This window comes from Gopherus flavomarginatus, chromosome 9 (assembly GCF_025201925.1).
Source record: "Gopherus flavomarginatus isolate rGopFla2 chromosome 9, rGopFla2.mat.asm, whole genome shotgun sequence".
Classification (NCBI taxonomy): domain Eukaryota; kingdom Metazoa; phylum Chordata; order Testudines; family Testudinidae; genus Gopherus; species Gopherus flavomarginatus.
This window is the reverse complement of record NC_066625.1, coordinates 32,695,477-32,709,663: the sequence shown is the minus strand read 5'-3', so window position 1 is coordinate 32,709,663 and position 14,187 is coordinate 32,695,477. Positions and strand designations below refer to the sequence as shown.

General features: G+C 59.8%; 1 protein-coding gene across 1 annotated transcript; it reads left to right on the top strand.

Annotated features, from left to right (window-relative positions):
- Nucleotides 1-483: 483 nt before the first annotated feature.
- On the top strand, nt 484-12,224 carry PDIA2 (protein disulfide isomerase family A member 2). Its single transcript, XM_050968271.1, has 11 exons — nt 484-761; nt 2,937-3,143; nt 3,657-3,790; nt 4,408-4,545; nt 5,103-5,219; nt 6,161-6,286; nt 7,261-7,455; nt 9,130-9,250; nt 10,038-10,219; nt 11,078-11,170; nt 11,598-12,224. The coding sequence occupies exons 1-11, from the start codon at nt 533-535 to the stop codon at nt 11,676-11,678; spliced, it is 1,623 nt and encodes a 540-aa protein (XP_050824228.1). The 5' UTR covers nt 484-532; the 3' UTR covers nt 11,679-12,224.
- The last annotated feature ends 1,963 nt before the right edge of the window (nt 12,225-14,187 follow it).

The window sequence follows — 14,187 nt, the reverse complement described above, 5'->3', positions numbered from 1 at the left end:
ACCATAGGTTAAAGCCCTCTGCCTGAACCACAGCTGACACTATATTGGGAAAGTCTCTTTGTCCAGGCCTGGGACATGCCGCCCCTCCCCACCACCCAGGCCCAGGGCAAGTGTGGTAGGAGCTGCGCCCAAGGGAGGGTGCCAGGGGATCTGCACCCAGGGAAGGGTGCCAGGGGCTCTGCGCCCAAGGAATGATGCCAGGGGATCTGCACCCAGGGGAGCTGTGCCCAAGGAAGGGTGCCAGGGGAGCTGCTGCCCAGCCCCAGGGCAGAATGCAGTGGGAGCTGGCCTTTGCCATTCACAATCCCCAGCCAGGGCCTGAGAACTGGGCTGGAAAACAGCTCGTGCAGCCACCTGCACGTTCCTGGCTGGACGCCTTATCTGAGGCCGATCAGCCAGTAACAAAGGGACACGAGCGCCATGGGCCAGGCGCCACCCGCTCCTCTATGCCCTTATCTGCCCCCCTCGCCTCAAGAACACCTTCTCCTGCTGGTGGCTGGTGCACTGCTCGTCTGTTCCCCACGCTGTCGCCATGGGCTGCTCCAAGTCCCAGCTGCTCCTGGTCCTGCTGCTGTCGCTGGCCTGGCTGGTACCTGCTTGGGGGGAAGACAAGGAAGCCCAGGTCGAGGAGGGGGTGGTGGAGGAGAAAGAGGAGGAGGTCTTCTCTGATGAGCTCCTGGAGGAAGAGGGTGTCTTGGTGCTCCATCAGCGCAACTTTGAGCGAGCCCTGCATGAGCACCGCCTGCTGCTGGTGGAGTTCTGTAAGTTGGGGGAGGTGGGGTGAGGGAAGCAGCTCAGACCAGGCAGCGGGTACCAGCAGCAGCATGGGCCGTATCCCCAGCCAGCCACCCAGCTGGGCTCACAGCAAACCCTGTGCACTGCCACTGAGTAGCTGTGGAGCCCTGGGGCAGGGGCCCCAAGAATGTCTGCTCCATTCGGGGGTTAGCCCTGTGCATACCCTGCTGGTCACTGGCTCTTGGGAGCACTCGCTAAGGGGTTGGGGAGGCCACAGCTGTCAGCACAGGTGCTTGGCCCTGTCAGCTACCAGTGGGACCCTGAGCATCTGTGCGCTGAGCTCCAGGGAGAGCAAACAGTGGCTGCCCTTCAGTGCAGGGCTCAGGTGGTGGCTTTCCCACAGGAAGAGTGTCCTGGCCTGAGAGCAGAGACACTGGCTGTTTAAACATTAATGTGCAGGCAAAGCTGTGCCCAAGGCCCAATGACTCCCCTAGGCAAGCATCATGAGCCTGCCCTGAGCACGGAGCCTGCCCTCCTCTCCCCTGCCCCATGGTGCAGATCCTGCCAGGGTCCCCCCGGGCACAGATTCCAATGTGTGTTCCCAAGGCCTGGGCGCAGACCCGGCACCGCTGTCCCTGGGGCCTAGATGCAGAGCCCTCCTCCTCACCATTTATTCTGAGGGGGCTCCACGACAGTCACTGCCTCAAGCAGCTCCGCTGGGAGCTCCTTACCCAAGTGCATGTGGGCAGGTGGGTTATGGTTGCTCTGCAGGTGGGACGGTCTGTGGCTCTGCTCTGGCTGGATGTGGGCATCCCCACAGGGCCAAGTTTCAGAGCCAGAGGCTGTGATGGAGTAGGGGCTGTCTGTGTGGGGAATGGGAGAGCAGGGGAGAACTTTAGGGGATGGACGATACCGGAGCCTGTAACCTGAGCTAGGTAAGGGAGGGGAAAGGTCAACACCTTTGCCCGGGAAGGGGGTCAAAGGAAGGGAGTGGCAGGAGGGAAGCAGTTTGAGTTTGGGCTTGGGGCTGCGTGGGCAGTATTCAGGGTATCCTAGCTAGGATCCAAGCACCCTGAAAGCCCAGAAGGACTCGATGGAGGGGTCCTGACTTGTGCCTGCAAGCTCTGCTGTAACCTGTGTTCCTGTCCCCAGTATGGCTCCATGGCCAGGGCCCAGCATACTGGCTGTGTGTGAAGAGGCCGGGCTGCCCAGCTGGGCACTGCTGCCTCTGGTGCCAGGCCCAGGCTGTTCTTTAGGCCAAGCAATTGGGAGATGTGTGTCACCCTTGCTGGGAGTCTGTGACCTCACAGGGAAGCCCCGTAGCCCTGAGTGGGGGGCCTGTCCCAAGTCACAGGCCAGGTGCAGTGAATGGGCCCAGCTGCAGTGTCCCCAGGCCTTGCTAAGAAGTGGGGCCAGAGCACGGCCATGCGGGAGGGAGTAGGTGTGTGGCACAGGCTGCGTGTCCCCATGGAAAGGAGCCAAAGCACCCCAGGGAAGCAGAGTGAGCACATTCTAGGGGGGCGTGGAGGGACCAGCCAAGGAAGCCTTGGAGGCGCAGTCATGTCCCCCCACCTCAGGACTGGCCCACAGCGTGTGCTAACAGCAGGAAGAGACCAGCAAACACATCACCCAATGGCACGGGATCTCCCTGACAGCCCTGCCGAGCGGCACTGTCCCACCTTGTTGGGTGGCATAGGGGGGCCAGCAGAGAGGGCAGAGCACATGGGAATGAGAGGCAGGACAGAGTGGGTTATGCTTCCAAGACCTAAAGCAGGCTGCGTAGCTCCTACTCTGCCCCAGGGGGAACCCTGCCCTCCAGAGGGCTGTCAGATGGACACTGCCATCCTGGCAGAGCCAACCACAACCATTAACCTGCTAAGGGTGACAGCTGGGCCAGGCTGGGCAAACCTGGGCTGTGCTGGGGGAGGGGGGGGGAGTCTGTGTGAAGCCCCCTGCCCCACTCTGGGTGCTCATGCCATCCTTCTCCCAGCCCCCAGCAGGCCTCAGGCTGTGACAGTTACCCCTGCTGGACTCTGCGCTGCTCTACCCAGGATTGGGAGTGGTGGGGCAACAGAGCTTGAGGTGGTGGAGCCTCTGGGAAGAGTTCAGCTGGGGGGAGGCAGGGTAGGATGCTGGGGGCTGCTCCAGGCAGAGCTTGGGGGGGGCTGTTCTCACCTGCTCAGCCTGTCCCTTTCTCACAGATGCCCCCTGGTGTGGACACTGCCAAGCCCTGGCCCCCGAGTTCACACGTGCTGCTGGGATCCTGAAGAATGACTCCATGGGTCTGCGGCTGGCCAAGGTGGATGCGATAGAGGAGACAGACCTGAGCGCCGAGTTCGGCGTCACAGGGTACCCAGTGCTGAAGCTCTTCCGAGACGGGAATCGCACTCACCCCATAGACTTCACAGGTACAGCCTGACACTGCTCGGGGGTCCCTGCTCTGGAGCATGGTGGGGCTGGAAAGGAGCCTCACCCAGCACAGTGTTGAGGTGGTGGCGTGGAGAAGGGACTGTGGGGTTGCAGTACAGGAAACAGGCTGTATGGGGCGGTGGGTGAAGGTGCGCGGAAGGGGCTGTGGGGGGGGGTAGGATAGGGGTTTGCAATGTGTGTGTGGGGGGTATAGGTTTGCAGTGCAGGGCAGGGGTGTGTTGGGGCTGTAGCTAAGGGTGCAGGGGAAGGACTGTGTGGGTTTGTGGTGCACAGGAGGGACTGTGAAGGATTTGCAATCTGGGGGGGTGTTGGTGTGGGAGAGGGGCTTTGGGGCTGTAGGTTGGGGTGCTGGGGGGGTTGTGGTGCAGAGGAAGGGCTGGGGGGGTTGTTTGCAGTGTAGGGGGCGCTGTGGAGTGCCGTGTGGGAAGGGCTGTGGGGGCCGGGGTGTGGGAATGCCTCGGGTCAGTGATGTGCTGTGGTGCTGTGCACAGGGCAGCGGGACGCCGAGGGCATTGTGCGGTGGATGCGGCGGAAGGCCGGCCCCAGCACAGAGCTGCTGCAGGATGAGGTCAGCGCCCAGGAGTTCATCGCCTCCCAGGATGTTGTTGTCGTCGGGTTCTTCAAGGTGTGGAGCCTGGTGGGCAGGAGCGGAGGCCGTTGGGTCTGGCGGAGCTTCCGGGTGTGGCGCCGGGACAGACTGGGTTCACCATGCCCCTGGGCTGGGTTGGGCGGTGGCTGCCCAGAATGTCTAGGTGGGGCCTTTCCCCACTGGCTGGCAGGGACGGTGCCCACACCACAATGCCCCCTGTAGGCCCTGAGCTTGGCCAGGAGGTGCCATGATCCAATGCCAGCCCTGTGTGCATGCTGTAGGAGGGCCCTCCAGCAACCCCCGCCCCGCCCCAGTACCCACCTCGCAAAGGCAACACCTTCCCTTCCCTGGTGCCCCAGTAGTGCCACATGCCCTGTGCGCCCAGCCCAGCCCCATCCTCTGCCTGCTGGGGAGCAGCTCAAGGGCGAGGGATCAGGGCACAGTTCCCATGGTGCCAGCCCCCTGAGCACCATGGCATTGCGGCTGCAGGTGCCATGTTGCATGCTGAGGCCTGTAGGCGCCACAGGCTGCAGCACCATGTTAGATGACGAGTGCGCTTCACCATGGGGCTGCCAGGGAGCAGGTCTGGGTGGGCAGCGCAATGCCCCTCCCCCCAGCCCAGCTCAGCTCAGGGCCTCGAGGGGTGTTTACAGGACCTGCAGAGCAAAGCTGCGCAGGGCTTTTATGAAATTGCCAGTGATGCTGTGGACGTGACCTTCGGGGTCTCCAACAGGACGGAGCTCTTCCAAAAATACAGCGTCACCCCCGACACCGTCTGCCTCTTCAAGAAGGTGAGAGGGGGCGGGGCAAGGCACCTGGCACTGGCCCTACCCCAGCTACAGTCCAACAGGGACATGGGGCTTCATGGAGGATAGGTCCATCAATGGCTATTAGCCAGGATGGGCAGGGATGGTGTCTTTAACCTCTGTTTCCAGGAGCTGGGAATGGGTGACAGTAGCTGGATCACGTGATGATTACCTGTTCTGTTCATTCCCTCTGGGGCATCTGGCATTGGCTACTGTTGGCAGACAGGATGCTGAGCTAGATGGACCTTTGGGCTGACCCAGTACAGCCGGTCTTATGGGCCACCCAGAGATGGGCAGGAGCACTAGCCCCAGCAGGTGACAAGGCGGGATGGGATGGGATGGGAAAGGCCTGGGAAGATGGGCAGGAGGGGCTAATGCAATGGCCAGGGCAGGGCATTTTCCCAAGGCTGTTGTCCCAGCAGGACATGGCCCCATGGGCTGCCCTGCTAGTGCAGGAGGCAGCCTGGGGCCCTGCCCAGCCACTCCCACCTTCAGTGCCAAGCTTTCAGTGTGTGGCACTGGCCTGCCTTGGTGTGTTGCAGTTTGATGAGAAGCGGGCAGATTTCCCGCTGGACGCAGAGCTGGGCCTGAACAAGGAGGAGCTCTCCCGCTTCATTGTCCTGCACAGCCTGGAGCTGGTGATGGAGTTCACCAGTCAGGTGAGATCCCCCACCTTCCCCCCTCATGAGAGCAGCCCCAGAGAGACTGGTGGCTGTACCCCAGAGAGCTTTACACAGCCAGTGCACTGCAGGGTAGGGCCGGAGGAGGGATTGCAGCTGGGGTGCCAGGCAGGGCTGGTGGAGGCATTGCAGCCGGGGCACCGGGCAGGCCTGGCGGAGGGTTTGCAGCCAGTGGACTGCAGAGCAGGGCTGGCGGAGGGATTACAGTCGGGACGCCGGGCAGGGTTGGCGGAGGGATTACAGCCAGAGTACCAGGCAAGGTTGGCGGAGGGATTACAGCTGGGGCGCTGAGCAGGGCTGGCGGAGGGCACATGGCTCACGGCACAGCGCCCTCTCGTGTGACAGGTTTCAGTGGTAGCTGTGTTAGTCTGTATCAGCAAAAAAACCCGAGAAGTCCTTGTGGCACCTTAGAGACTAGCACATTTATTTGGACATAAGCTGTCATGGGTGAGCAGGGCTGGCCTAGGGCACATGGCTCTCTGAACAGTGTGTGTGTGTGTGTGTGTGTGTGTGTGTGTGGGGTGGGGATTATAGCTGGGGCACTGGGCAGGGCTGGCATAGAGCACACGGCTTGCTGCACAGTCGGGTGTGGAGGAGGATCACAGCTGGGGGCGGGGGTGTGTGGTGGGAAATGAGGGGCTCACGTCTGGAGGTTTCTGTGTGGATGGCAGCCAAGGCACTGGACAGGGCTGGCATAGGGCGCACTGCTCACCGGACAGCCGGGGGTGTGTGTGGGGGGGCACTGGCATGGGCAGACAAATGCGCATGGAGAGTGTCCAGACACACTAGGTCTTTCCCTCCGGCCCTTCCCAAGCCCCTGGGGCTGCAGCCGGTGCCCAGCTCCGTGTGGTAGTTGCTGCAGGAGCAGGGGTGGCTTCTCACCAGCATCACTGGGCAACAAACCCTCTTTCTCTCCCTAGAACTCACCAAAGATATTCGGGGCAAAAATCCTCAATCACCTGCTGCTGTTTATTAACAAGACCCTGGAGGCCCACCTGGAGATCCTGGGCAGCTTCCAGGCTGCTGCACCCCCATTCAGGGGCCAGGTAACCAGCTAGTCACGTCCCTGGCAGTGGGGCGCTGACCTGCGAGCTGCAGCCGTTGAGCCCAGCATGCCCCACTCACTTGGCATGGCCAGGCCAGGCATGCTGCTCCCAGGGCTCTTGCCAGGGCTGTGGGACACCAAGGCGTGACTGGCATGCACGCACCATGGGCTGGCCTGGCTGGGCATGTGGTCGAGTCCCTTAAGCCTGAGAGCCTCATCCCAGCACTGGTGTCACCGCTGGCTCTTAGCCCTAGCGCTGGGAATGGGAGTGGTTCACTTTCTGGGCCTGGCTGGCTCGGGAGGGGCCCTGCTCCAGTTCCACTCCTGGCCCAGGGTGGCCGACAGGGGGAGTGGGGTGTCAGGGAAAGGACAGACTCAGATGTGCACAGTCCCAGCGCAGGCTCTGTCGGGCAGTGAGGGTCATTTGGGGGGGTGGATCTCTCAGTTGCAGTGCAGGATCTGTGGGGCAGCGAGGGGTGGGGCGGGGGCTCTCAGCCCCAGCGCAGGCTCTGTGGGGCAGCAATGGGGCCTGCTGGGGGCTCCTAGTTCCAGCACAAGCTCTGTGGGGCAGCAAGGGTGCGTGGGGGGGCTCTCAGTCCCAATGTAGAGGAGGGCATGGTGGGACTGGTGTGAGCGGGGGCTCAGTCCCAGCACAGGCACTGCAGGGCAGGGATCGGGGGGGGGGGGGGTCTCTCAGTCCCAGCGCAGGCTCTGTGGGGCAGCAATGGGGCCTGAGGGAGCTCCCAGTCCCAGCACAGGCACTGGGGGGCAGTGAGGAGGTCTGCAGGGGGGCTTCTAGTCCTAGCACAGGCTCTGTGGGGCAGGAAGTGGGTGTGTGGGAGCTCTCACTCCCAGCATGGGTCTGTGGGGCAGTGAGGGAGCCTGCGGGGTGGGGGGTTCTCAGTCCCGGGGCTGGGGAGGGCACGGTCAGGCCAGTCTGGGCTGCGGCTGCCCCATGTCTGTGCCCTGCTGTAGGTTCTCTTTGTTCTCATCGATGTGAATGGGGAAGGCGCCCAAGTGCTGCAGTACTTCGGTCTCAAGAGCCACGAGGCCCCCACCATGCGCTTCATCAACATCGAGACCAACAGGAAGTACCGCATGGCCACGGACGAGTTCACCTCCCAGGCCGTGGGCTCCTTTACCCAGGCTGTGCTCGATGGCAAGGTCCAGGTGCGCACAGCAGCCATGCCCAGGGCTCAGGCCCAGCCCATCCCTCCTGACAGCAGGGAGGGGAGCGCTGCCATTTGCAGGAGTGAGGAGAGCTGAAGACCATGTGCCACCACCAGATTAAGTGAGGGCAACTTGGGTCCCTTGGCCACATTCCTTCTGTGCCCTGAACCTGCTGCCATCCCAGGCCTAGCTCCTTTAATGCAGAGCACTTCCCAGCTACTGTGTAGTGCCTCACTGAGATACAGCCACCTCTGGGGGCAGACCCTATCCCACCCCTTACAGAGAGTCCTTGCTGGGCTCTCACCCAGCCCCGCAGAGCAGTTCTTGGTTTCCCAGCCAGCAAACACCAGGGGACTCCCCGACTTCCCGGCCACAGCAGGACAAGAGCTGAGTTGCCCATGCCAAGATCTGAATCTTTGGCTCCAGGGGGTTCATTCTTAGACCCCCCCTTGTGCGATGTTTTTCTTCCACACATACCGGCCCTCTCTCATCAAGCACTCACTGAAAGTAGAGTTCTTTATGGCTACACTAGAAATGCTGTAGTGGTGTCACTGTAGCATAAACTCTTCAGGGATGGAAAGGGGTCTTTCATCAACCTAGTGATGTCTATATTGGGCCTTAGGGTGGCATAACTACGCTGCATAAGGTATGAAATTTTTCACAGCCTGAGAAATGTAGTGAAGCTGACCGCAGGGCATGTCTTCACTAGCCACGTTAAAGCGCTCTGTGTAGTTATGGCAGAGCGCTGGGAGAGAGCGCTTCCAGCGCTATTAAAAACCCACCGCCACAAGGGAACTAGCTACCAGCGCTGGAAGCATGGCTACCAGCACTGTCTGCACTGTCTGCACTGGCACTTTACAGCGCTGAAACTTGCAGCACTCAGGGGTGTATTTTTTTCACACTCCCGGGTGAGAAGGTTGCAGTGCTGTAAAGTGGCAGTGTAGACAAGGCATAACTTTGTAGTGTAGATCAAGCCTAAGTTTCTAGACATAATCATACTATCATTTCCCTCTTGAGAAGCCTGTTACAGCCATCATTTCCCAAGGCTAATAATTTTTTCAGTAGCAACAATAGCTAGTCTGTTCTCAGTGGTACCTGATGACAGAACAAGGAGTAATGGTCTCAAGTTGCAGTGGAGGAGGTTTAGGTTGAATATTAGGAAAAACTTTCACTAAGAGGGTGGTGAAGCACTGGAATGGGTTACCTGGGGAGGTGGTGGAATCTCCTTCCTTAAAGGTTTTTAAGGTCAGGCTTGACAAAGCCCTGGCTGGGATGATTTAGTTGGGAATTGGTCCTGCTTTGAGTAGGGGGTTGGACTAGATGACCTCCTGGGGGCCTTTCCAATCCTGATAGTCTATGATTCTGTGATGCAGCTGGGTCACTCAAAAGGGCCCTTCTTGACCACTCATGCAGACATTCCCCTTCATGTGAAGTGCTCCCAGAAATGCTCAGCCTGGAAGGCAGTGAGCGTCTACTGTATTAGGAATGCCGAGCACCCTCCTCTGAGCTCTGTGCTAGCACTGCAGGGCCAGGTGTGGGGAACAGGGCATGAGGCGCGTGCAAGCCCGTATGGCACACACACAGCTCAGAAGTTTGCAGCCATAGCATCTCTTCGCAGCACTCTCCGGAAGTGAGTCAGCAAACAGCACACACAGCCCCTCCCTCTCTCCGCAGCCCCATTTCATGAGTGAAGAGGTCCCTGAGGACTGGGATAAGCATCCAGTTAAAATCCTTGTGGGCAAGAACTTTGAACAAGTGGCTTACGACGAGACCAAGAATGTTTTTGTGAAGTTCTGTAAGTATCAGCCCTGTGAGAGTGAGGTTGGGCCTCCTCCTGCCCCAGGCCTGCCTGACGCCCTCGGCCAGGGCCTGGTGCAGACACAAGCACCAACTCCATACACTACCAGGCAAAGCTGTTCCAGCAAGAGACTGCCTAGACATGGGAGCTGGAGGATGCGGGCAACTCAGTCCAGCTACTCGGGGCAGAGGGGACATTCCTAGCGTGTGTCTGGCGTAGAGCTCATTGTCTCAGGTGACCTTCCCTTCCCTGGGGAGGTGATTCCCTGTCTGCAGTGTCTCACCTCCAGGGAGCCCAGCAATTCCTGCCACACTGACCAATCCCCTCACCCCGGGGGTGGGGGGGTGGGGAATGGGAGAGTGGCACCTGGTAGGTGTTTGTCCCACCCTGCCCAGGCCAAGCTCCCTCACTCAGCCTGTTCAGCTCCTTCATTGGTCTCCTCCAAGCCCTTCCATCCCTGAGGAGCCCTGACCCCACGCACCAAAGGGACCTGGGGAGCCCTGACCCCACACACTGAGGGGACCTGGGGAGCCCTGACCCCACGCACTGAGTGGAATCATTTTAAGTGCCTGGGTCACTCCTAAGCATCTAAAGCATTGCCGTGCATGATGGGCAAAGGCTCCTGCCAGTCCAGCTTGATTGTGCTGTGTGCCGCTGCCCTGCTGACTTTGCCAGCTCCTGCAGTCTCCTGGCTCAGGTGCTGGAGCTAATATTCCAGCCCCAGTGCTCTGCCCCCACTACGCTCCCTGCAGAGCAGACAAGCAACCCCTCTCTGTCATGGCAGATGCCCCCTGGTGCACACATTGCAAGGAGATGGCACCTGTCTGGGAGGCACTGGGTGAGAAGTATAAAGATCATGAGAACATCATCATCGCCAAGCTGGATGCAACAGCCAATGAGATCATGAATCTCACCATCCGTGGCTACCCTACACTCCACTATTTCCCTGCCGGGCCAGACAGGAAGGTACTGCTGCGGTTGCCTGGATGGGATGGGAAGGGCCCATTGGGATGGGGGTGCACTTGGGTGCAGAATGTAGGTCACTCCTGGAGCTGTGCTGGGTGACAGCAAGGAGCCATTCTAGGCCCTCATCTGGACACTGCGTGCAGCACTGTCTCCCAGCTCACACAGGATGCAGAGCTCAAGGGGTTCAGAGAAGGGTGACGAGAAGGATCAGAGGTTGGAGAAAGCAAGGAGCAATTGAAAAGACTGGGATTGTTCCCTTAGAGAGAGGGTGGGTAAGAGGGGACAGAGTAACAGACTATCAGATACTAACTGCTCTAAAGATGGTAGGTTGGGAGCGTCTGTGCTCCCTTCTTGTAACACGAGAAGAAAGAGACAATCAATGGGAACAAATCCAACAGTGATCAAAGGAAATATTCTTTCACACAACACAGCCTGTGGAACTCACTGCCACAAGATGCTATTGAGGCCAAGAGCTCTGCAGGATTCCACCAGGGACCGGATGTTTCTCTGGGTAACAGGACTCTCCAGGGTTATAACAAGACAAACTAAAATAACCAGGTGCTTTAGCAGAGCTACAGCTCCGCCTGCTTCTGGGCAGGAGCCACTCACCAGTAGGGTCAGGAGGAGACTTTCCTGGGGTGGGCTAGCCCAAAATTCTCTGCTCAGGGTTCTTGCACCTCTCAGGAGAAGCTGGTGCTGGCAATGTCAGAAGCAGGAGATTGGGCTGGCCTAGACCTAGCATGGAGGGTGGTGGGTGGAAGCAGGCTATGCTGCTCGCAGTGAGGTCCTAGGAGTTCAGCCTGCAAAGAGGCAATCCTGCAGCACCAACGTCTCATGTTTCTCCTCTGCCTGCACCAGATGATTGAGTACAAGAGCGCCAGAGACCTGGAGACCTTCTCCAAGTTCCTGGAGAATGGCGGGATGCTGCCTGCGGAGGAGACACCGCCTGTGGTTAGTAGAGTCCCAGGCCTCCAGCCTGCCATCGCTTGAAGCTGGAAGCCTGCTGACTCAGGCTGTTGCTTTAGCAAGGAGGTCATTTGGACCAACTCGTCCCCACCAACCTTCCGCTAGCACATCAGCCTGCAGCAGCCGGCTCCGCCCAGCCCCAGTAACTCTCCACCATGGAGAGAGAGGTGTCCCTCATGTCCCTCGGCCATGGTCCTTTGCACCCCTTCCCTATGGGGCAGATGGCTGGGTCCCTCACCAGGGAGAGCAGGGGCCCTCACACCCTCTCCCCCACTGTCCCTAATGCCCCTCCCCACTTTGGAGAGAGACGTGTCTCTCCTGCCTTCTCCATGGGGTCCTGGACTTGCCCCTGATGCATGCTGGGCCTGCTTGGGGCAGCGGTTTCCATGGTAACCACCTTGCTGTTCCCCAGGTTCCTGAGAGCCCAGAAGAGCCCAAGGACACAAATGGGGCACACCCAGCGGATGCCCCTGAAAGCAGAGACGAGTTATGAGCCCTGCCCTGCACCCATCTCTGGGACCCCTGAGAGCATGAACCTGGGGCACGGACTGACCCTGCATTGGGCTGGCCTGGTCTCTCGGGCCCTGTCCCTGGGCCCTGCTTTGGGCAGCAGCTGCTCTCCAAACAGTGGCAAGGCCTATGGTGGGCATGGCCTGGCACCTCCTCCTTTTGCAGAGCATCCTCAGCCGGGAACAGGGCCATCTGCCATGCCCCCCACATGCTCCCAGCCTCCACCCCATCCTGCAGCACTGATGGCCCAGAAGCCAGGCCTAGCGCGCTGAGCATCACCCACAGCTCCCCCAGGCAGTGACGCCAGCACCAAACACCTGTGCCCCAAAATCATGAGATTGACATAAATGTCATGAGACCTGACACCCAGCTGTAGTGGTTCTTTGTCTCCGCTGCCAGGTGCAGGTGTGGGGGTCCCAGCCCTGCAGCCGGGAGGGTAGCACTAGGTGGTGCTATTGAAAGCTGAGGCCTATGGCAACACCTGCCTCTCGGAGTTGGGGCTTGAAGAACCCCTCCGATACCATGAGCCTCCCGACAAATCTCGAGCGAGGGCAACAGCAGGGCGTGGGCGAGTGGGGGATGGGCACTGGCAGAACCAGGATCATAAAGACCTGTGTGAGTCTCCAGCTTCAACCTCAGCAGCTCACTTTCCCAGCATGTCCCCCACAGGGGGAGCAAGTGGGACGATGCATAGATGGCATGCTGGCACTGTGAGAGATGTGGCTGCTGTCCTGTGGCCCACAGGGCCTTCCTCAGCCTTACAGCAGGGAGGGCCCCTGGGCTAAGGGTGAGCCTCCATCAGCTGCAGTAAGATTGGGGCTTATCCCCCTGTAGCCTGTAGCATGAGCTCTCCCTTGGGCACCATGCTGGGCTCCCAGCAGGTCCCCACAGCCCCATGAAAATCATGAGATTTTAAAAAAAAGATTCTATTGTGTGTTTTAGGTCAGTCTCTTGCTGTTTGAACCCCCGCTGCCTGTTGGCAGGGCGTGTGCATGTGACATTAGTGTTACCCATTCTCCCAGTGTGCTGGATACAGTGATAACAGTGTGCTGGATACAGGATACAGTGGCCCCTGCAGCAGGAGCCCTCACCCCCACATTTGCCCCTCTCCTGCCCAGCAATTAATGCTGTCCCTCAGCACCCCATCAGTTCTGTCCCCACCCAACCCCCCTCAATTCACCCCCCCTCAGCTCAGTTCCCCAGCCCCCATCACCACCCCAACAGTTTGCCCCCCTACCCTATCGATCCCCACCACCCTCAGTTCACCTTCCCAGCACACACCCCATCTGCTCAGAACCCACCATCAGTACAGCCCTCTCCCTCCTCATGTCAGTCCCCCAGCCATAGTTCAGCCCTCCCAGCCTCACCTCTGCTCCTCTTAGGGTTCTTCACCCTCCCCAGGCCTAGGGGGCTGCACTGGGGGTCCCTCTCCCACATCCCATGCTGGCAGTGGAGTCCCACCACAAGCAGGGCTAGCAGTGGGACCCCCACTACCCAGGGCTCACAGCGACTTCTAAGTCAAATTAAGCCCCACTCTTGACCTTGGTGTAGAACTCCCAGGTGGCAGGATTTTTTTTTTCAGTGGCAGCCAGCGTGGCCTTTCTGCTGATGTCCCCAGGTGCTGTAACCACATATGTCCTCTGTCCCGTCCTCATGGCACTCCAGGGCCAGTTAGTTTAAAGATGCCTAGCTGTTTCTCTGGCCCCACGCCCTCCTTCTCCCTCCATGGAGGCAGTGCCTTTGCAGCCCAGCTCAGTAGTGCAAGCAGAGGGCCTGGTGGGGGCACGCCCTGCAGGAAGAGCTGAGCTGGGGTAGGCAGCTGATTTCCCTAAGGGCTTGGCATCAAGCTGAGGGGGACCCCAAGGGTAGGTGGAGCATGGGGAGTCAGCAAGGCAGGAAAAAGTCAAGGGACAGCTCAGGCTAGAGGGAGTCGGGCAGAGGGGAAGTCAGGAGCCCCACATCTATCTGAACAGCAACCATGGTTCCTGGAGCAAGCCCTGCCCATGTCTTGTGGGAAGAACTTTCAGCCCCAGGTGGGCCACGAGATCACAGGGACAGCGCCAGACCAGTGCCCAGCACCACCACAGCAAAGGCCAGAGAGATGCTGCCACGAGGCCAAGCCCAGGCTAGGGGATGCGGAATGGGCTGAGTGGAGCACTGATTGCACAGCAATGGGCTGTACCGGCCCTGGGGAGGCACAACTGGCTTGGAGACACTCCCAGAATATGTGCTTCTCAGCAGGGGGCATCAAGGAGGCTGAACCCCATTACATGGCATAGCCCTTTGGCACAAGGCTGGAAGGGACAGCCTGGGTGCTGGGTACAAAGGAGAGTGGGATGCCAAGCAGTGGGTGTGGAACCAAGAGGCAGCGAGAGAAGTGCAGCTCTCAGCGATTCTCCAGGCCTCTGCTTCCAGCTCCCCACATAGCCATGTCCTCCTGGCTATGCAGGCTGCTGATGCGGTCCACAGTGCAGGCCCTGCCCTCTCAGGGG

Coding starts and splice junctions, on each gene's coding strand:
- PDIA2 (XM_050968271.1), top strand. CDS start 533: ATGGGCTGCTCCAAGTCCCAGCTGCTCCTGGTCCTGCTGCTGTCGCTG. Junction 762..2,936: donor CCTGCTGCTGGTGGAGTTCT/GTAAGTTGGGGG, acceptor CCTTTCTCACAG/ATGCCCCCTGGTGTGGACAC. Junction 6,287..7,260: donor CACCCCCATTCAGGGGCCAG/GTAACCAGCTAG, acceptor GCCCTGCTGTAG/GTTCTCTTTGTTCTCATCGA.